The sequence below is a fragment of the Lycium barbarum genome, chromosome 12, assembly GCF_019175385.1.
Source record: "Lycium barbarum isolate Lr01 chromosome 12, ASM1917538v2, whole genome shotgun sequence".
NCBI classification, from domain to species: domain Eukaryota; kingdom Viridiplantae; phylum Streptophyta; class Magnoliopsida; order Solanales; family Solanaceae; genus Lycium; species Lycium barbarum.
The window spans coordinates 105,614,965-105,635,816 of NC_083348.1; the positions used below are offsets into that span (position 1 = coordinate 105,614,965).

The window sequence follows — 20,852 nt, forward strand, 5'->3', positions numbered from 1 at the left end:
TACTAGGACTAAAGAAATATTTGAAGTACAAATTATATGTTTTGTATGAAGACTTTATCGAAAAAAACCCCGAAAAACCCGACCAACCCGAAAAAACAGAGAAAACCTGAGGTTGAAAAACCCGACTTTTATTGGTTTGGTTTGGTTTATAAATTTAAAACCCGATGCAATTGGTTTGGTTTGGTCTTTAAAAAATCCGAACCAACCCGGTCCATGTACACCCCTACTCACAACCTTCAACATTTTTTCAAATTAATAGATGTTCAAACACAACTTCAATTTCAAAATACTGATTTTCAACCTTTTTTTTTTTTTTTTTTGCAAATACTACTTCTTTTCAAATATTAGTATTTTTTATGTTGAAGCGCTTACTAAGTGTGTTAATTAAGCAAGCTTATTCTCCTATTTTTGTACAATCAGCACAAAATAATGTGAACAGCAAGCAGGAAATAGTACGTATAAACCATTGTTATCAATATTCCATGCAGTGCACCAACTACTATACTTACAAAAGAAACTTCAGAAATATAAACATTCTTGAGATCCAAGATTTGTAGGTACCAACTACCAAACAAATAAGATGACAATCATATGTGTACAGCTGTTGTATATACTATATACCAAACTTCTTCTTGTTTCCTAAATTGAAGGTCAGGTTTATCTCAAAAAACTAGCTACTACCTATTTATAAGCTGTGAAAGCAAGTGTGGAAAAAATCAATTTATTACAACCAATATGGAGGCTCTACGCAAATCTTTGTTTATTTTTGTTATTGTAGCGGTTATGATCCAGAAAACAGCAATGGCGGCCCAACACGTTGTTGGAGGAAGCCAAGGATGGGATGAATCCACTGATTTCAAATCCTGGTCTTCTGGTCAGACATTCAAAGTTGGAGATACACTAGGTATGTTAATTGCTCATTTATTTGTGCGTTTATACCAAAATCAGGTAGAATTAGAGGTAGCAAAATCAACACGTGTTTAACAATGCTTAACTCGTCTAAGTTTAAACTAGTTGTGTCACAACACATTTGTTGACTTGACCTAACAAGTTGAATCCAGACCTAACGGGCTGAATCCAAAAATGATCCATCAAATAATTGGGTTGAAACGGGTCAAAATGCAACATAAAGTCAAACATATGAAGTCAAGTTTGGAGATTGAGAATTAGAATTATGTAAATATGGAATAACTAAGCTAATAATATAAGAAAAATACATTAGTTTTCACCCTTTTTATATAAAAAAAAACACCAAATAAAAAAGGAGGGAAGGTGTTCATGTTGGGCAGGTTGAGTTATGACTTTATTATTCGTCTTTACCAACCTATCTTGTCCCAAATAAATTTTGGACGAGATGAGTCTTGAATGTTAATTTGATTTGTTTTGACAAAGCTCAAGTGGATTCTTTTAGATTTCATTCGATAGACTTGTACTAGTAATCTGCATACCTTGTTTGAATAGAGAACTAAACTTTTTAGTTTATTGATCATTTAGCTACAATTTTTCGATATTTTTGCAGCATTTAGGTACAATCCAGGACTTCACAGTGTTGTAGAACTCGAGGGTGAAAGCTCATACAAGAGTTGTGATATAAGCAGTTCCGTGAACTCGATGAGTGCGGGCAACGATGTTGTTAAACTAAACAAGCCAGGGACTCGATACTTTGCTTGTGGAACAGCAGGTCACTGTAACCAGGGAATGAAGCTTAAAATCACAACTGTTACTGGAAGTGCACCTTCTAATCAGGCTGCCTCTTCCACACCTAGCTCCTCTTCTGCAGCTTCTTTTCGGATTTCTACTCCGTTCTTCGCTTTCATTGCTGCAACTTTGACTATACAAATAACTATAGTCTTTCTGTTATAAGAAATATTTTTGCTTAATGATTCAATGTTTTGCACTTGATGAGGCGGAGTAGCTGGTATTTATACGGAGTGGAGCACTATGTTAATTTTGTCCCGTAAGTTGTTCATGTGATGTATTGTGATTCTTTTACTTCAAATTTTGTTAAGACTTTGAATAATGACAGTAATTTGTTTGTATTGTTGATTACACTCTTCTTGTAGTCTTATGTATTTACTCTAAAGTATAAGTTTTGGTTTTGTCTCAAATGTAATTGAATTCTATATTTCTATGTAAATGACTATTGATAGCTTTTATAAATCATTTCTGTCAACTTATTTACATAGTGAAGTGGTCTTTAGGCGTCCTGTCGTTTACTTCTGCTGTATCTCTTCCTAAAATACTGGAAGAAAAGAAGGGATGATTGGAAAAAAATATACAATAAGAATGACAAGCATATTTTCTCCATGAATAAGTTCAGTGCCCCTTTTTGCTACTCTTAGACTTTGCCAGATGTGGGAAGACACTCAAAATGTTGCAGGCCCTTAGATCTTGTCTGGTTAAGATTCCAACCACTGGAAATACCTACAAAAAAGCACAACGCAAGTTAGTAATACTACTTGTATTGAAAAATATACGTAAAAAGCTCTATTACTACCAACTTCTTTGGGATTGAGGCGTAGTTGTTGTAAAGTATCTTATATACTCACCCCTGCTGCTTGGTATTTGGGTACGATGATCATGTGTCGAAGCCCCACTTGCCTGAAAGCCACTAATACCTTTGCTACTGACATGCTTTCCGCCACGGTATGAGGGGTTGTGTTGATCAAGGGATGCAAATCAACATACATCTCCATTTCATCCTTTGTAACCGTAAAATCTTCAATTTTACCCCACCTTTCTGCTAGATCAATCCATGTGAATTTCTCCTCTACTTCCCAATCCTCTGTTCTCCTTCTCTCATTCAAGAACCACTTCTTTTTTAGCACCAAAAGAAGGTGAGTCCTTAAGACAAGTCCATGCAATTCAGGTATCTCTCCACCTACAACAGGGAATCCATTGTGTGTGGTATTTTTAAAACCTCCACGATTCGTCTCACTTTCTCAATTCCCTGAAGTGTAACTACTGGTGGCTTTACATCAGCAAGTTCACCAACTATGATATTCCTCATCCATGGCTCAGGATGTGCTTCCAAGAAAGGTAGACCTTTTAGTTCCAAAATTATTTCATAGATACTTGGGTTAAAGCAGTCTCCTACACTTTTAGCAATTAGAAGGACTAGCATTGTGATTGGTAGAAGGAGGAGGTTGTTTGTTAGCTCAAGAAATATGACACAAACAGAAACAGTCATTCTCATCGAACCAGCCATAAGGGAAGCTGCTCCAAGAACAGCATACAACCCTTGATCAATTTTTGTGTAAGGTCTCATGGCAATGCCAAGCAAGCGACCATAACCTGAAGGGATAATTACACTTTTGGACCATTCAAAAAAATATAGCCAGAAAATGTATAGGTTTTTGTATATTATGTATAAATATACATATAATATACATATTGTATACACAAAATATACATATAATATACATAATCAGTGTATAGATTGTGTATATTTTGGCTAGCGCCCGTAATTAATTTCTGGTAAAAATGGAAAAGCCCTAACCTGAACCCATGAGGATGATTGGAAGGAAGAGACCAGAGGGCACTGCAATTCCAAAAGTAACAACTCCCAAGATGCAATACAATACAAAGAAGATGAGAAGTGACATTACTTGGAATTCAGTGGCAGTGTTTAGGGAGAAAATGTTTCTGACCGCGTCCTTGTTTGTTGTAAGGAGAAGAGTGGCCAGATCATTGTAATAGCCATTCGGACAGTTGAATTGTTTGAAGTTTCCTGTCCCCCCAGTAGCAGGACAAGACACTGATAGGGATGAATCACAAGGCTTGCATTTAGCAAGAAAAGGAAGTCCATACATGCAAATGGAGGTGAAGAGGGAAACACTTAGAGCAAGAAACAGCTTATGTAATTTTCCCTTCCTGCAATATCACAGAAGAATCAATGTTAGAGCAGCCTTATCTGGAATATTCTTTATAGCAGATAAAATATAATATGGAAGATCTTTTGAATTGTGTAACCACCTCATCTAAAAGCTGAAACAGTTAAAGAGAACACTTAGTTATATTATGTTTGAGCCTGATTTCTTCTCTTTTTCTTCCATGTGAAAGTTTCTTTTTTGGTTCACGGATGATAGTGAGATTTGAACTCAGAACCTCTTGTCTGCTCTGATACAATGTAGGATTATGTTAATACCTCATCTAAAAGTTCAAGTTGTCAGAAAGAACACACTTCTAATTACTTGATCATATTATCTCAACCAAGATGATGTCTTGAGTAGGAGTCAAGATTGAGTTAAGGTCCAAATAAGGACTTCAAAAAGGTACTGAGCATATATATCAAATGGTTTGGTGAGCTTCAATCTGTTTCTAATTTCGGTAAGTTAACTTTAGAGAACATTCTCTGCCGAATCTGGAGGAAGTTTTAACTCAATCGAGAGTGCTTACTCATTAATGAGATTATAGAGCCTGAGGACCTTGTGGAGGACATGATTGTAGAGGCTACCAAGGAGACCGCCAATGACTCCAATAATAACAACTGGGATGATGTCCACACCATGGTACCTAACAATTACACCACTCACATCAAACATGATAAGTCCTCCTCTACCAAAAAGTCCACAGCTACCAGATTTGCAGTATTCCATGAAGGCTCTTAGTACTACAACCACAACAGCAGTGCTAAAGAAAGTTCTCCAGAGGAGGGCGCTTCTCCACCACGTTGCAACTTCCTCTAAAGCAAATAATACGCCACCTATTGGAGCACGGAAAGCAGCACAGACACCTGATGATGAACCGTATGTAATGAGATCTCGCTTGTCCCTATCATTGTTGAAGTAACGGAGCCAATGCCAACTTAGTCGAAAATTGTCTGATCCACCTTGACCTAACAAATAAGCAATGCAAGTGCCAATGTGAATTAATGGCCCTTCTTTCCCAAGATCTAAGCCTGCTGAAACTGCTCCAATGCTTCCAATGATCTGTGAATAAGTGGAAGGTAGTAGTTAAAGAATCTGCTTTGAATAGACTGTTACTTGAGCTTTAAAGAGTAATGAACCAAAAGGGTACATGCTGAGGCTCTATAGTGTATAAATAGCAGAGGTGAGAACTTGTGACTAGAATCCGTTTCTGCTCTACAAATTCATTTTTGCCAAGGCATTTGAGCAATTAGCTTAAAATTCTGGTTGTTTTACTCTGTAATGCCTCATTGTTTTGCTTGTCACCGAGAGATTAATTATTAACTTGTCAAGCAGTTCTCCCTTCCATTCATTTTCGGGCAAGTTGTTATATTTGAGGCCAAAAAGATGTTAGTTAACAAATTGTAAATATGTATATGCCATTGTGACATATAAACCAAAATCTCCTGTGCTCCTTCCTCACTTAAATGCTGGATGAGACAATTACGATGGCTATGACAGAGGATTAAAAATCGGTGCCCATCTGAGTACTGCCTGTCCCCTTGTAACTACGTTAAAGAATTGTTGTCTGAATGGAATCAAAATGGTAAAATTATAACGTCAGTGTATATAAGTTAAATCAAATATGAAACAGGGTGCAACACTCGGTGGTTCTTTTATGCTGGCACTTGAATTATCAGCATTAATGTGTTAGTATATGTGTGTGACGCACTATTAGAATTATATTTTTTGACTGTAGTAACTTTTTTTACTGCTTTAGTTATTTTTTAATAAATCCTATTTTAATACTCCCTCTGTCCCAAAAAGATTATTCTCCTTTTTCTTTTTAGTCTGTCCCAAAAAAATTGTCCTCTTTCCATATTTAGAAATAATTTAACTTTATGAGATGATTTACAGCCACACAAATATTTAAGGCTTATTTTGGACCACACATTTCAAAAGTCATTCATTTATTTCTTAAATTTTATGTCAAGTCAAAGGAGGACAATCTTTTTGAGATGAAGGGAGTACTAGTTTGCACAGCTAGCATTTTAACTGTATTTTGTTACTGCAGGTACTATAAATTAGAGTTCAACAGAGCTAAAGAAAATAGTTTCCGTTGACTGCATAGCCAAATATTTGCTCTTAGCCTTACTCTATTAAGTATTTTTTTGGTTAAAAACAACACGCACCTTGACGAAGAGTGTGGTTGCTCCAAACATATTGGGAGTGTCTACACCATTGAGATAGGCTTTGATTTCCGGAACTCCAGGCCCAGCAGCGGTAGGTGCAAAATAAACAGTGAGAAAGGCAGCTACCAATGTCAGCAGAAAGTTAGCACCCGCAAAATATGCAAATCCCATAAGGTACCTACATCATTGTTTTAAGTCAGATTTTTGAGATGTTATTTGAAGGTATTTAACATAATTGTTCAAATCATCAAGTACTAATTAAATGTCAATAACCTTTTTTCGTCAATATAGTTCACTACAGCCCGAAGTTTGTAACCAGCAATATTTTCGGTTGAGAGACCGATGAGGGTGGCCACACCTCCTGTAAGAAGCCCGACCAGGAATGCCAGTGTCCATTTGAAGAAGACATACTGTAATGCTTGAGCTCTGGATCTTCTTCTCCAGTCATGCTTGAATATATCATTCTCGTTGATCCTAAATCAGGAATACATATATAACTGACATGCATGAACGCATTCAATTTCTGAAGAACTTGGTAATACATAATGTAAGGTTAATCTAACTGATGGTTATCTAACTTTCAGTTTATTCGACTAAATAAAACACACTTTTATATCCAAAAAATAACTAAATTATTCCTATATGTCACAGAAAATTTAAAGAAATACAGATTCGGTCCAAAAAAACAAACAGATTGTTATCTCAGTGAATCGCCTTAGGCAATATCCACGCCTAGCACTACTTCAAAAAATAAAAAAACCTATATTCTGAAAGGAAAAATAAAACGCAATGTGCCACAAGGTGAAAGATATCATCATGTCTTAGGTTGGTCGGAAAATAACTCTGTTTTAATCTGAAGTGGTGCTAACTGCTAAGTAAATATTTTGTAAATATTTCACCCCCCAACTTTGCTTTAAAAATCAAACTCCCCCCTCAATTATGAACAATAGACATTCTCCCCCTTTATCCCAAGCAATGTCTATTATACACTTGACATTTTCAATCCTCCATCTATGTAATAACTTGATATATTATATAAAAAAAAATTAACATAGGTATTTATAGATTTTTATTTAAATTCATATTATAAGTAGAATAATCCTTTTATGAATTTATCACATCTAGTGTTACTTTTATGATTGATATTTTAAGACACACACACACATTACCTGTTATTTTTACATATATATGTACATGTATATTTAAATTTCACTTCTCTATTATTCTCTATTGTTAATATATAAACGAATTTTGGTTGTCATTAATGGAATACTTTAAATTATAATTTAAAATTCATTTATAATAAATAGATAATCTTTTAGGAATTTGTTATAGAATATACCTCTTTTTTATTAATTATTTTGTATCACCTACATTGAAAAATATTTATAAAGTTATTATTACATGTTATTTTTACTTGTATAAATAGATACCAGAGTTTTGATAATTATTAATAAAAAAACTCCTTTTCTTCTCATTTATTTCATTATAAAACGACATTAAGTTATATACTCAACTAGTATTTCTCACTTTTCTTTTTCCGTCTCGAAATTAATATTTAATTTTTTTATAGGAAATTTGTTACATAGATTAAAGAGTTTTAAAAAATCATGATTTTAAAGAAGTTAAAGTAAGAAAGACAAGTTGATAATATAAGGGTAACATAGGAATTTAAAAAATTTAATTAGGATAAAGGGGGGAAAATGACTATTGTTCAAAGTTGAGGGAGAGTTTGATTTTTTTAAGCACAGTTGGGGGGTGAAAATGATTTTCGCCCTTTTGTAAAGTAAGTAGTAGTAGATACAGATATACATGCATTACAATTTTATTCATGTGACAACCAAGGCATTATTCACCAATCGAATGCAGAATTTCCGGCATTTCTGTATTTTCTGTGACATAAATATAGTTGAGTTATTTTTTTCCATTACAACAATTAGTCTTATGCCTTTTAGTCATAAAGTCGGATGACCATCTGTTGAAATTACCATACACGTATGAAGACAGCAAATGTTCTAGGCAAAACAGATAAGATACACTAAGAGTGATTATTCTTACTCATAATCCAAACTTTCGATGTGGGAGACCTTAGCTCCCACAATGGCAATTGGAGTGGACGACAATGTCCGATTTCTCTTGAGCAGAGGCTGATGCTGGGAGTAATTGCTCTCTGTGTCTCTTTCTTCTTCATTTATAGTTGCAAATCGATTTGGCTCCTCCATTAAAAAAATTAAAGAAAAACCAGAAGTGAAGCTTGTCTAGATATATACTCCACTATAGTTGCTAATTCAGATATTGAAGCAGAGGAAAAGAAGAAGAAGAATGGATGCAATTATTTCTATCTTTTCGGAAGTCAAAATCTGAGAGGTGAGGAAAACGTGATTCATATCCTCGTCTGTCTGCTTCTGGTGAGAAAAGAGAATTACTAGTTTATTGATATTGATTGTAGACTATAATTGAGTTGTTTTATTAAACGCTTAATGCATATGCGGCCCCCTAAACTTGCTCTTTTTTTTCAATTTTAGCACCTCAATTAAGTGTCGTTCCTATTGAACCTCTGAACTAGTCCTCAAGTGTGTCTACCAAATACAATCCGACTTACATAGTATTCCATCTTCAATGTAGCACTATTCTAATATATATTTTATTTTAATTATGCTGTCTTTTAGCTAAGATTAGTAGCAATTGAGAGGGGAAAAAAAGAGTGACTCTTAATTAAGTTGGCAGTGGAAGAACAGAACCAACAGAAACCGACACATCCATGACCTAAAGAATAACTTATCACATGTCTAAAATATTACTCCACCTTCATTTCCCCAATTTAATTTCTGCTTTTAATAAAAATCAAATTTAGGGGGTTTAATAGACATACTTGAGGACGAGTTCAGGGTTCAATAGGAACAACACTTAGTTGAGTTGTCAAAATGGAAAAAAAAAAAACAACTTCAGGGGCCGTATATGCATTAAGGCTTTATTAAACTAATGTGACTAGATGATTGATAGGAACGTTTATTGGGATCAATTTTAAATTGGAAATATATCTGTGTATAAATTGAAACCTAGTCAGCATGATTGGCTGGAAGATTTCTTGGGAGCACTAAAGAAATTATCCATCTAACATGTTTCTATTACATGGTCCGTCCATTATAAAATATGATGGCAATAAGGTAAAGTCATTTATGTTAATTGGTAGTAATAAATTAAAATATAGAATTATCCCATATTTTATCTTCCTACGTACACAACCTTGCCTGGACAATGGAGAGACCGGTGGTAGGTTTGGGATGATGTTCGTGTAAATATTCACTATAACGTTTTAAGTGAATCTTGCGTATGGGAAGGTACAAAAGTGGAGTCATTTTAATGGTAAATTTTGGGTGTGTGATTGAAATTTCTTGTTTTATCTGCATGGACATTGGCTTGTTTAGTGCTAGTTGTCTCTCAAATCATGAGTTAGATGGTTTAAAATCGTGGAGTACACAAGCTGTAACCTTGTAGACTAAAATTGACGTTAACCAAAGCTGATTGACCAAGTCAGAATTTAGAAACTCTGTATTAGTGTCTATTCATCCACTGGCATATACTCCAACAATTAAAATGTGTCGTCATTGGTGTTCACCCATGTTATCTCTTTGAGTTCGATAGAGAAAGCACCAATCAATCAAAGAGCTGCTTTCTTAGTGTTTGTTATCTTACATGCATGCTACAATAAGTTAAAATATATTTGAGATAAAAAAGAAATAAAAATTAAATTCTTTGAATGATGATCGTCATCTTTGTTATACCCTATTTAACCTAAGTCAAAATAGTTTACAACATCCGGTAATTCCGGGGTTATTTAAAGTTCGAGAGTCGCCACCTAATTATTTATGGTGCATTAGGACACCTAAAGTTAATTAAAGTAATCATCTAAAGTTGATTTTATTTTAAAGTCTACGAAACCAAATGATTCTAGGTACGGGTTCAACTAATTTAAAGGGAAGGTATTAGGCATCCTTTAAATTTCATTAATAATGGTTAACCGACGGGACTTATGTTAATTAATTAGACTTTAAAAGAATAAATTTAAAGTGTAAAACAGTTAAGGATAAATTTAAAGTATAAAACAGTTAAAACACTACTAAAAGGAACCTTAGAGAGTTGGTTCCGAATTGTAAAAGATCAAATCCTTTGAGTCTGCCAAAAAGTTGATTGAAAAGGTAGGTCATGGTATTTTGAAAATAACTCACAATTAGACATTTTGAGTTTATAAAGTGCCAACAAGCAATATGCTGAAAATGACCCAACAACAAATTGTTTTAAAAACGTGATCTGGGCAAGGTCAAAAGCAAGATTTAGTTAGGACAAACTACCATTGACTCATGCGTTATTTGTTTCCAAAAAGTATTTTCATAACATCTTGTATGAATTTAAGGAGTTATATATAAATTACTACTTTAAAGAAACTTGATAGATTTGAGCATAGAGTTAAAAATACGTTATAGTAATACGTCGATGATATTGGAATACAGGTTTATTCTAAAAAATACAGTGAAGGAGAAAGATGCATGTTTAAAAGATCTGATAATGCTAAAAGCTCATCTCAATTGGTTAATCCTTCTTCAAATTCAACTTCGGGTAAAACAAAAGAAAACTACTCTTTTAATTTAGCTTGATTGTTAAAAGAACTTCAGCCTACTCTTCTTAACAAACTTTCACATAGCGAAAATTACTTTTAATGACACAACGAAGCTGTCCAAATCCTAAAAATGGGTTTTTATTAAGGAAGAAATAATTAAACCGCACTTCTTTCTTAGTAAGACTACCAGCGATATAAGGGTTTTAATTCTAGAAACAAAAACGTTTTAGGCACCATAATCTACCCTTTCTAAGTTGATAGTATTCTAGGCTACATCCTTCTAAGAGAACCAGCATATTCAATGGACAATCACAAAAGGAACAGTAAGATCGTAAAGAAAGTTATGATGGATGCAACTTTTGTGCGCCCATTTCATTTTGTTCAGATGAGAGGTAGAGAGGAGACGAATAATGAAGGATAGCGGCTTCGAGGCAGCATGGTCTCAAACGAGACTGCTCGGACAATGAGTCTTTATGAAGACTCCATTTTCGCTCCGAAGTGTACATGCGAGAGAAAAGTAAAGATGAAGATTAGCATACAATTCAACTAATAATAAATGAAATAAGTACAGTCATATACGTGGCATTACAACACACATCCAATTAATCAATGAAAGTTCTCAAAGTGATTTGAATACGGCGTTCCCTTCATCAAGTCAAACGTCTAAAAAAACAGAATATCAAGCACACAATTTAGAAACCTTAGATTAAGTTACTGGAACGCGCATTACTTATGAATAACAAATTAAGTTCACGTCATTAATCTTGGACTTGTTTTCTATAAACGTGATCAATGACACAACGAATCCTCGTACATTTTACAGAGCACATACGAGACACTTAAGATGAAAACAAAGGTTTATGGACAAAACAGCATATATGCTCACTGGCCACAAAGACATGGAGGCTAACCATTTAGAAGATTAAAAAAAAAAAACAGAAGTAACCACCGAAGTTAAAAGGAAACGCTGCTTAGTAATTTGTAATTACAATACTAATACTGTAAATCAAGTCCATAGCGTGCACATCCGAATAAATTTCGAAACCAGAGCCTTTTAAATGCACAATTTCTAGAACAGTGAGTTAAATCCCCAAACGACGAGAATCGACAAAAGGAGTGCTTAATGTCTATTTTCACGATTCATCAACACATCAGAGGTAAAACATATTCGCATGAACATCAAAATGATCTTACCTAAACAGAAATATTTCATTACAAACCAACAGCGAAAGAAAACAGTAAAGAAATGCAGGTTTGAGATTCTAAACGACAAACAAAAAAGAACCTGGCTAATCAAGGATTTAACTAATGTTTAGTTTATATTTGATGAATCCTAAAGCAGCATATTTTATTTTACTTGCTAAAGAATCATTAAACCTGTTTTAAACTTGCAGGTTCATAGAAAGAACAAGCATTTGAGAGACATCAACTGATTTTGAAAATACATTAAAACCGAACACGTATTTAAAGATTTGTAAAACAAGGATAATTTGAAGCTTGACATGGGAGTTAGGGACAATAATTAAGACTCGGAACAATTAGATAGCACCCTTATCCATTTTAGTTCTTACCATAATACAGCTTTTAGAAAGGGAGAAAGTGAGATTCTAGGAAAAATGATGGCTGAAACAGAACTCTGAAACGTATACCGGCAGAAAACAACAGCAGCCTAATACATGATTGCTAATAGAAACTAACACAGAATAAGGATTTAAGACCAAATGAAGCCAATAACCAACATAGACATAGCATTTAATCATTTCACTACATCTAAACCAAACAGAGGAATCCTTACTTAAACTTCATAACATGACACAAGTATCGACAAGGGGAACGCGCGACGTCTACTCTCTCAATACATCAACATAACAGATGTCCGAATATCAACACAAACATCAAATATATTCCGAAGGCATGATTTTACACTAGAGAATTCTAATTCATGCTTTTATTTCAATATGGGCAGATTCATTACACACTACCAGTAAAAAAAAACAGAGAGAAGATTAAAGCTTGAGATTCACCGACCTGTTGTGGGTGCAGTGAACGGTGCGGGGTCGCGGATCCACACTCGAAGACGACGAACAGAGAGAGCTCCGATTAAATCCAAAATTTCGACTCTATGAAAATATGGTGATTTAGAGTAATATACGACTACTGTTTTGAGACCCGAAAAATCGGAATTTGAACAAATCCAAGATTTAGAGTAAAATAGAAATGTTGAATGTGGTAAAGTATCCGGTCCCGATTGTTGTTTTTTTCGGCTGAACGATTAAGACAACATTTACAGGTGCAAATCAAACCTAGGGTTTCGATTTGGGCAGGATTAGGTCTAAGGTTTTTCAAAAAAAATGAATCAAAATGGATCCATTGAACTCTGAGCAAATCTTCACGTGATTTGATTCGGGTGTTACCAAAAAATGGTTCGACCACACCTGAATCTTGAAGATCAGCCCGTGTCTTGAAGCAAAAACGGAGATTCCTTCCTGTCAATGACAGAACGCACAGGTAATGTTTTTTGTATGGAAATGGGTAGATAAGACTGTTCGTGGTTAAAGAGGGGTGTTTTGTAACCGAAAATAGGAGTCCGGAACCAAAATAGCTCCAAAAAAAAACATTTTGAACCAAAATGCCCCAACAAAAAAAAACGTTACCAAAGTAAGCACTAGCGGAGACGGCCCCGTTAAGTCCTATAACGCAGTAAAATAATGCGTTATACGAAATACGGTCTAACATATAACGCATGATTTTACTGCGTTATAGGACTTTGCCTCTCTCCTATAATGCAGTAAAATCATGTGTTATAGTTATCACTATAACCCGATCGGGTTCCATCACTGCCCCCTCCAGTGGCAATTTTTTTTCAAAAACGCCATTGGAGGGCAGGATTTCGTGGTCCCCACCCATTAAAAACGTCGTTTTCTAGTAAATTTCATCCGGAAAGTTTAGATTCTCGGTATATTCAAGTCAAGGAGCAAGATTCTAAGTTTGAATTTTGAGAAAAAGTGGCGTACAACTCGATTAAAATATCTACAAAAAATCTTCGATTAAGGTTTTCTACTATGAACTTTTGTTATTATTTTGTTATATACATTATATTGCATGCATGTTTAACATTTAATCATCATTAATAAAAAAAAATGATTTTTTTTTTTTGGGTTTGATCGCTGGGGGCAGTGGCTTAGGCCACTGTTCCGTTTTTTTTTTTTTTTTTTGGTTTAATTCATTATTTATTAAATGTTTATGAATTGTTAATTATTAAATGTTTATGCATTGTTAATTCGATATATTTTTTTGAGTTGTTAATTTGGTTAATTATTTATGAATTGTTAACATTGTTAATTTGTTATATGTTTATGAGTTGAATTTGGTTAATTATTTTATGAATTGTTAATGAATTATTATTTTGTTAATTGAGTATTTATTAAATATTCTTTATGAATTGAAAGAAGTTGATTGGTAATGAATTATTATATTGTTAACATTTTGTTTGGATGATTGTTATGTATTGTTTTGACATTTATCGTATTATGTTGTATTATATAGGACCAAATCAGTCGTTACATAAAATAGAACCTCTCGTCGTTACATAACAATAAAATTAAAGTAGCAATCAAAGCAAACATTTTATTTATACTAACAACATAATATAATACAATAGGTAACAACCATCCAAACAAATTATAAACGATTATGAAATGTTAATCTATACAATTTTAAAAGCATGAATATATATGTTAAATAAAAAAAATTATCTTAAAAAGAATAGTTAAAGTTCTTCTTTTCATAAATACATAAGCTAACGAAAAAAATATAAAGTTTATAGGAAAATATGTGGTCGACGAATATGAACTCTTAGTTTAATTTTATCGTAGTTGTGTTGGCTATTTGGTCAACTAAAAATATATCACATATTCAAAATATAGTTCCAAACAAATATTACTGCTAAATTTCGATTAGTTAATATAATTTATCTTTCATTTCAAGAATAATGACTAATTTAGTTTGTACAGACCGTACTCTTTCATGGATCCGAATGTTCCCCCTGGGGCCGATGATCACCCGGGGCCCGCTGTTCACCCGGGGCCCGCTGATAGATCAGTATTGTCTTTGCAAGACAATCATAGGTCAGAGTTATTATGGGCCGGTAGTATAGGGATATCTACTAGGCTCCGTCCCCGTAGGCTGCAGAGAGCGTGGACTCTTTTACGCGAGCACCCCCCACATCCTCGCGTGTTGGAGATATTATTTCGAGGCGGCATCTACCGTTGCGTGTCCGTTGGTCGGGTACAGCATGATTGGGCGCTCATCACGGCCATGGTTGAGCGGTGAAGGCCAGACACACATACCTTCCATCTTCGCACTGGTGAGGCCACGATTACACTTGACGATGTAGAGGTCCTCTTTGGATTGCGGGTTGATGGAGAGCCACTGTACACTCGGTACGAGCCTCCTCCTGGTCGGACGTGGGTGACAGAGTTGACTAGGCTCACCCACTTCGTGCCTGATGCCGCGGCCCAGATATCCGGACAGAGTCGGGTTCAGCTTAGTGCACTCTGCACTTATTTGGAGGGTCTGGATCCGGTTGGCGACGGCACCCCGCAGGACGATGTTGATCGTCATGCCCGTTTGTACCTGCTTATTATATTCGGGGGCATCTTGTTTCCGAATTCATCGGGTGCCTTTGTCAGTTTACGTTACTTGGTTTTTTTGGAGCATCTGGACCGCTTGGGAGACTACAGCTGGGGCAGTGCTGTTTTGGCGTATCTTTACAGATGCCTGTGCCGAGCGTCTATTGGTGCTGTCAGAGATGTGTGTGGATTTTTTGCTCTTCTCCAGGTAATATTTAAGTGTGTTCCTGTAATGTCAACAAACCTCTTGAAAGGAAGGGCGACTAAAAAATCGTATTTTCTAATATCGTTTACAGTAATGGACGTGGGAGAGGATGCTGCCTTTTCAGCCAGTACCTAGACATCACCTCGAGATTGACATGCCTTATGCGAGGAGGTGGACAGCGGGTTTTGACCGGGATGTCAATACGCACCACAGTATTCTTCCATTCCGGGACCAGCTTGATCACATGACGGATGATGAGGTAAACTATTTAAATTTACATTAATAATTTAATTAAACGTCTTTTCTACATGGTGATCACTGATTTGTATTTATATGTTATGCAGCTATTTATATGGACGTCGTACGCTGCTATATTAGATGGTTTGCCCCCCTTCTGTAGGGCAGGTCAGGGGGTTTGGAGGTCGCGGTGTCCATTGATACACCTAGACATCGTAAAGGATCACATGCCCGAGCATGTCTTACGACAGTTTGGGCATACACAGAGTATACCCCCTGATGTCCGTCATGAGCTCCGACACTACCAGCGGGACGATCGGGCTGCCATTGATGATAATTTTTTGGCTTTCATGGATGTCCAGCTCCACCGTTGGGAGAACAGGTTGGGCACTTTAGCGGTGGTCGGCCATTTGACTCCCGTTGAGCATTACATGCGCTGGTACCATCAGATCACACGCCGATTGATTGGCAACCCAGCTTTGCGTCCCCCTAGGGATGTAGGATATTCAGCACTCGCGGGGCAGTACGAGGCATTGGTAAGTTTATCGTATTTAGATTTATCTAATTTCATTAATTGTTACGTTTTAAAAATAAACTTTTTTTGTTTCTGTTAAACACAAATGCAGTTGGTGGCCGTACAGCGTTTACGCATCTTGGGGTTAGAGCATATGCCTTACCCTGGGCTTGCGGGGCTTGCCGCAGAGATGGTTAGGATTTCCAAGGATGGTATCCGCCAGGCAGGCGAGATTAGGCGCATGGTGGAGCCTGTTCCGGAGGCTGAGTATCAGGCAGCACCGGGGGCTCCCAGAGGAGGAGGCCGTGCTGGCAGAGGACGCCGTGCTGCCGGAAGACGCCGTGCGCGTAGAGGACGCGGCGCTGCTGCCGGAGGACCTGGTGGTGGAGGACTGGTAGATGAGGCGGATGAGGCTGATCCCATTCCAGAGGGCATTCACGGTCTAGTCCATCCGCAGCCCTTCCAGGCCGATGGCAGCTCACCTGGAGACTCACCTACGTTTACGCCGGCGCTCTTACTTGCTGAGATACCCGGGTCTTCATCACAGCCGAGCCATAATGCATACATGGAAGAGCGTGATAACGTTGATTGGGCGGCGTTACGCGCTTCATTAGCTGATGAGCGGCCTGTGAGGAATTCAGAGGGAGCCCGGATTCTTGACTTTGATGAGTTTTTGATCCCGGTTAGTATTTAAAATACATATTTGTTCATTTAGGATTCGGCGCCAGCGGGTCCATCAGAGCCACCCACTCAGCCTGCCGAGGCAGAGGTGTCTTCTCATGAGACTACCGAGGCGCATGTAAGTTTTTTACTTAAAACTAATTTTATTCAATATAAGGTCAATATTTAATATACATATTTGATCATGTAAAGTACTTATTATTTCATTTTTTTCATATTTTAGGATTCGGCGCCAGTGGGTCCACAGGAGCTGCCCATTCCGGAGCATTCTCATCAGCCTGCCGAGGCAGAGGTGTCTTCTCATGAGACTACCGAGGCGCATGTAAGTTTTTTACTTAAACTAATTTTATTCAATATAAGATAAATGTTTATTTAATTTTTATAACCTTTACTTGGACTTCGAACAGCATCTCGTCCAGGAGACTACCTCATATTCACCATCACACCCATCTCAGGAGGCTACAGACCCATCTCAGGAGCCTTCTCAGGCGCCCGTTGACACACAGGTTTGATTAAATAAATAACGTTAATGTATTCAACATGAATAAGAAATGGTACTAATATTTATATATTTTTCAGGTTCATCCTTCGGCGCCTGCGGTGGCGACTCCCGACGAGGAAGAGGTCTAGTTTCCAGACCCAGCTCAGCCTGAGGTTCTGAACGTGCCAGCGGGACAAGATCCCAAGAAGAAGCACATTTTAGTTAAGGGCGCAAGGGCTAGGAGAAGAGGAGATGATCATGACTTGGAGCGCCCGGTTATTAAGAGGAAAAAGGGCGACGGAGACGATGGCGAGGGCGGTGGGGATGGTATGAGCCTTAGGCCTAGGGATAGTCTCCGCCATACTACATGTGGGACCCATCCTCGATAGTGTATATACATTAGTGTTGTATAATTTATCGTAAATATTATACATTTTTTGCATATTTATAAATATTATCATTAGTCTTTATTATTGATAATAAAAAAAACGTGACACATTGGAAATAAAGTTAAGCATTAATTTAAAAATAAGACGAAACCCTAAAAGATAAATAACTTAAAGCTAATGACTACAAGTCTTCAAACAAAAAAGGATTTCGAGCACTTTTCAACTATTAAAACGACAATTGAAAGTATCACGTATTCTTGATGTGTTGAGCATATTTTATTAATTGTACAAATATAGCTAGAGTTCTATATAAAATATTGAAGTTTCGGAGTCTTAAAGCATGATTAATATACGGCTAAACTACGTAAAAAAAAAAAAATTACGTAATATGGGAAGAATGGAAAGGGGGACTTGTGATTTTATGGTCTCCTATAACGCAGTAAAGTCATGCGTTATACGTTGGACCGTATTCCGTATAGCGCATTATTTTACTGCGTTATAGGACTTAACGGGGCCGTCTTCGTTAGTGCTATAGCGCAGTAAAATACTGCGCTATAGGTACTTTGGTAGCTTTTTTTTTGTTGGGGCATTTTGGTTCAAAATGTTTTTTTGGAGCCATTTTGGTTCCGGACCCCCGAAAATAGCGAAGGAGAGAGAGGAGACAACGACAGAGGAATGAGAGAGAGAGGAGCGGTTGTTCTCTTTTGTTTCATTAGGGTTGAAGAAAAGAATGACGTGGGCCGGGTCGGGTAAAGGGATGGTGAGCTGGGTCAAGTTGAAAGGCTAATGGGCTGGCCGAATTAAACGTGTAGTGGACTGATTTGGGCTCAAATGTTGGTTCGAAAATTTGGGGTCTCCTTTCTTTATTTTAATTATTTTTCTGGGCTTTCAACTTAATAACTAGTACAATATATATTATGTGAAGACCAATATTAATTAGTATGTAAAAAGTAAAGGATTTAATAAAGTAAAATTAATTTAACGAGTACAAATCCTAAAATGAAACGATGACGAACCATTTAAAATTTGTGATGAAGTAATGAAAGTAACGATGTTAATAGTAATAAAAATAGTGGTGAAAACAAAGTATTTAGCTCGTTAATAAATTTAAAAGCCCAAGGAAATAAACTGGAATAAAGGAGGGACAAAATTGGGTGTCAACAATCTTTATCCGGATCACAATTCTCGTATTTTGTGTTAATGTGCAAATTAGCACATGAGTGTCTTTCTAATGAACTAACTAGGGAGTTAATAAATTAACATCCCATAAGGAGAACCCCCAATCTACAAACATATTGGATAAATAAGTTAGATGCATTCCATGTACATTAATTAACTTAGATCATATATTAAGAAATTAATATAAGAATGTATGTATGATCTTATAAATGTATTCGGAAAAAGGAAAAGTCTACTTGATGCATATATTAGATAAGGTATATATGTTAGAAGAACTCATACAAATACGTAAATACTATAACCATTTTATGTAAATCTAATTGAAAAAATAATAAAACTATACATCGTCCTATTCGTCCACTTATCTCCCAAAAAAATGTTTGTTCAAGATTTTAACACAAAATTTACATGTTTGTTCAGGATTTTAACACAAAATTTACTCCTCCACAATTTTTTAACAAAATCATCCTCTTCTCCCCCCACCGTACTCATTTAATTTGGACCCCACGAATAATGTTCCAAGTTTCATAAGAAGTTTCCACGATGCTACCTATATTTGTACTATTATAGCTTGTTTGGTTGGTTGTTACCTATATTGTATTGTTATTTCAGATATAATACTACTCATATTTGTTTTAGTTTTTTTTTTTTTTTTTTTTTTTTGGTTTTCCAACGGTGTCTAGTTGCTTCATTGGAGCAAGATTGTTGTATGTAATGGTGATAACTGATAAGTGTCATTTTATGTAACGATTGATTTAGTGTGATTGCGTTCTTACCTTTTTTTTCTTATCTTGTCTTTACTTATTATTTCATAATTCTATCTTTTACGTAAATTTCTTTTTATAATAGCTTTTTCTTTGAAGTATAAAAAGCTTATAATTTTTCAGAGTGCTGCTGCGTGGCATTTTGAAATGACGAGAAACGACATAATTTATGCAAATATTATATTTATTAAAATAATAAAATACAATATGATACATTATGACAAGGAAATATATATGTGGTTTCATGTGGAGAATCGAGACGTCAAGCCAAGATAAGTGGCTGTTGGATCAGATTTTCCACATCTATAGTCATTTAATTTTCTGTATTGTTCCTTTCATTTCGCTGTCCTTTCTTGTCAGTTCTTACATTTTTTAACATCTTGAATTCCTATCACAAGAACGAGAAAAGGAAAACGACATTTTGGAGTTTTACTCAACTCCATCTCTCATGGTTCTCCTTACGGATGTCCAATTTTCTGGACTCTAAAAGACACAAGTCATGAATTTCTGGACTCCAAAAGACATACGTCATGAATTCTTTATAACTCCCAACTTATTTGCTCTTTTATTTTCCAACATAAAAGTTGTCAACAATCGTAAGGCTTGGACGGTCACTTTTGCAACCACCCAATATCCTAATTTTATTTGGTTAATGGCATTTCTTTCTTTTTTTTTATCGTAACAAGATAATGGAAAAGATATACTCTCTCCATTTAATTTTATATATGACAATAATTTGAAGCATGAGAGCTAAACTATCTAATTTTCAATGCCAATTCGGACATAAAATTAGTGGTTGGCAAGTTTTTTTAATGAGAGTACCAATAAGGCCAGCCCCCTCCATTTTCTAGTGCCTTAATGTGTGCTTTTTTTTTTCAATGGGAAATGACGTTCAAGTCAGCGAATCTCCAGGGATCCTGGGGCATGTAACATGTCAAACATTATTATTCCTACTTCTGTTAAATTTTAAATCAAATACGATGCTGATTGCTGGGGCATGATACATGCTAAACAATTAAGAAAAAAAAAAAGCCTATTTCCATTTTGCTTTAAGATACACTTCTTTCCATTTTCATTTCCACGTTCAAAACCAATGGAGTAGACTTTGAGTTC

General features: G+C 35.8%; 1 protein-coding gene and 1 pseudogene across 1 annotated transcript; one reads left to right on the forward strand and one right to left on the reverse strand.

The window, feature by feature from the left end:
* Window positions 1–631: 631 nt before the first annotated feature.
* Window positions 632–2,049, forward strand: LOC132625075 (mavicyanin). Its single transcript, XM_060339851.1, has 2 exons — window positions 632–904; window positions 1,520–2,049. The coding sequence occupies exons 1-2, from the start codon at window positions 736–738 to the stop codon at window positions 1,861–1,863; spliced, it is 513 nt and encodes a 170-aa protein (XP_060195834.1). The 5' UTR covers window positions 632–735; the 3' UTR covers window positions 1,864–2,049.
* A 214-nt stretch (window positions 2,050–2,263) lies between these two features.
* LOC132625074 (chloride channel protein CLC-a-like) lies at window positions 2,264–8,797 on the reverse strand (annotated as a pseudogene).
* Window positions 8,798–20,852: the final 12,055 nt, after the last annotated feature.

What these genes read in the sequence shown, in the direction of transcription:
- LOC132625075 (XM_060339851.1), top strand. Translation starts at nt 736, where the DNA reads ATGGAGGCTCTACGCAAATCTTTGTTTATTTTTGTTATTGTAGCGGTT. An exon ending in CAAAGTTGGAGATACACTAG is followed by an intron (nt 905 to 1,519) that starts GTATGTTAATTG and finishes ATATTTTTGCAG; the next exon opens with CATTTAGGTACAATCCAGGA.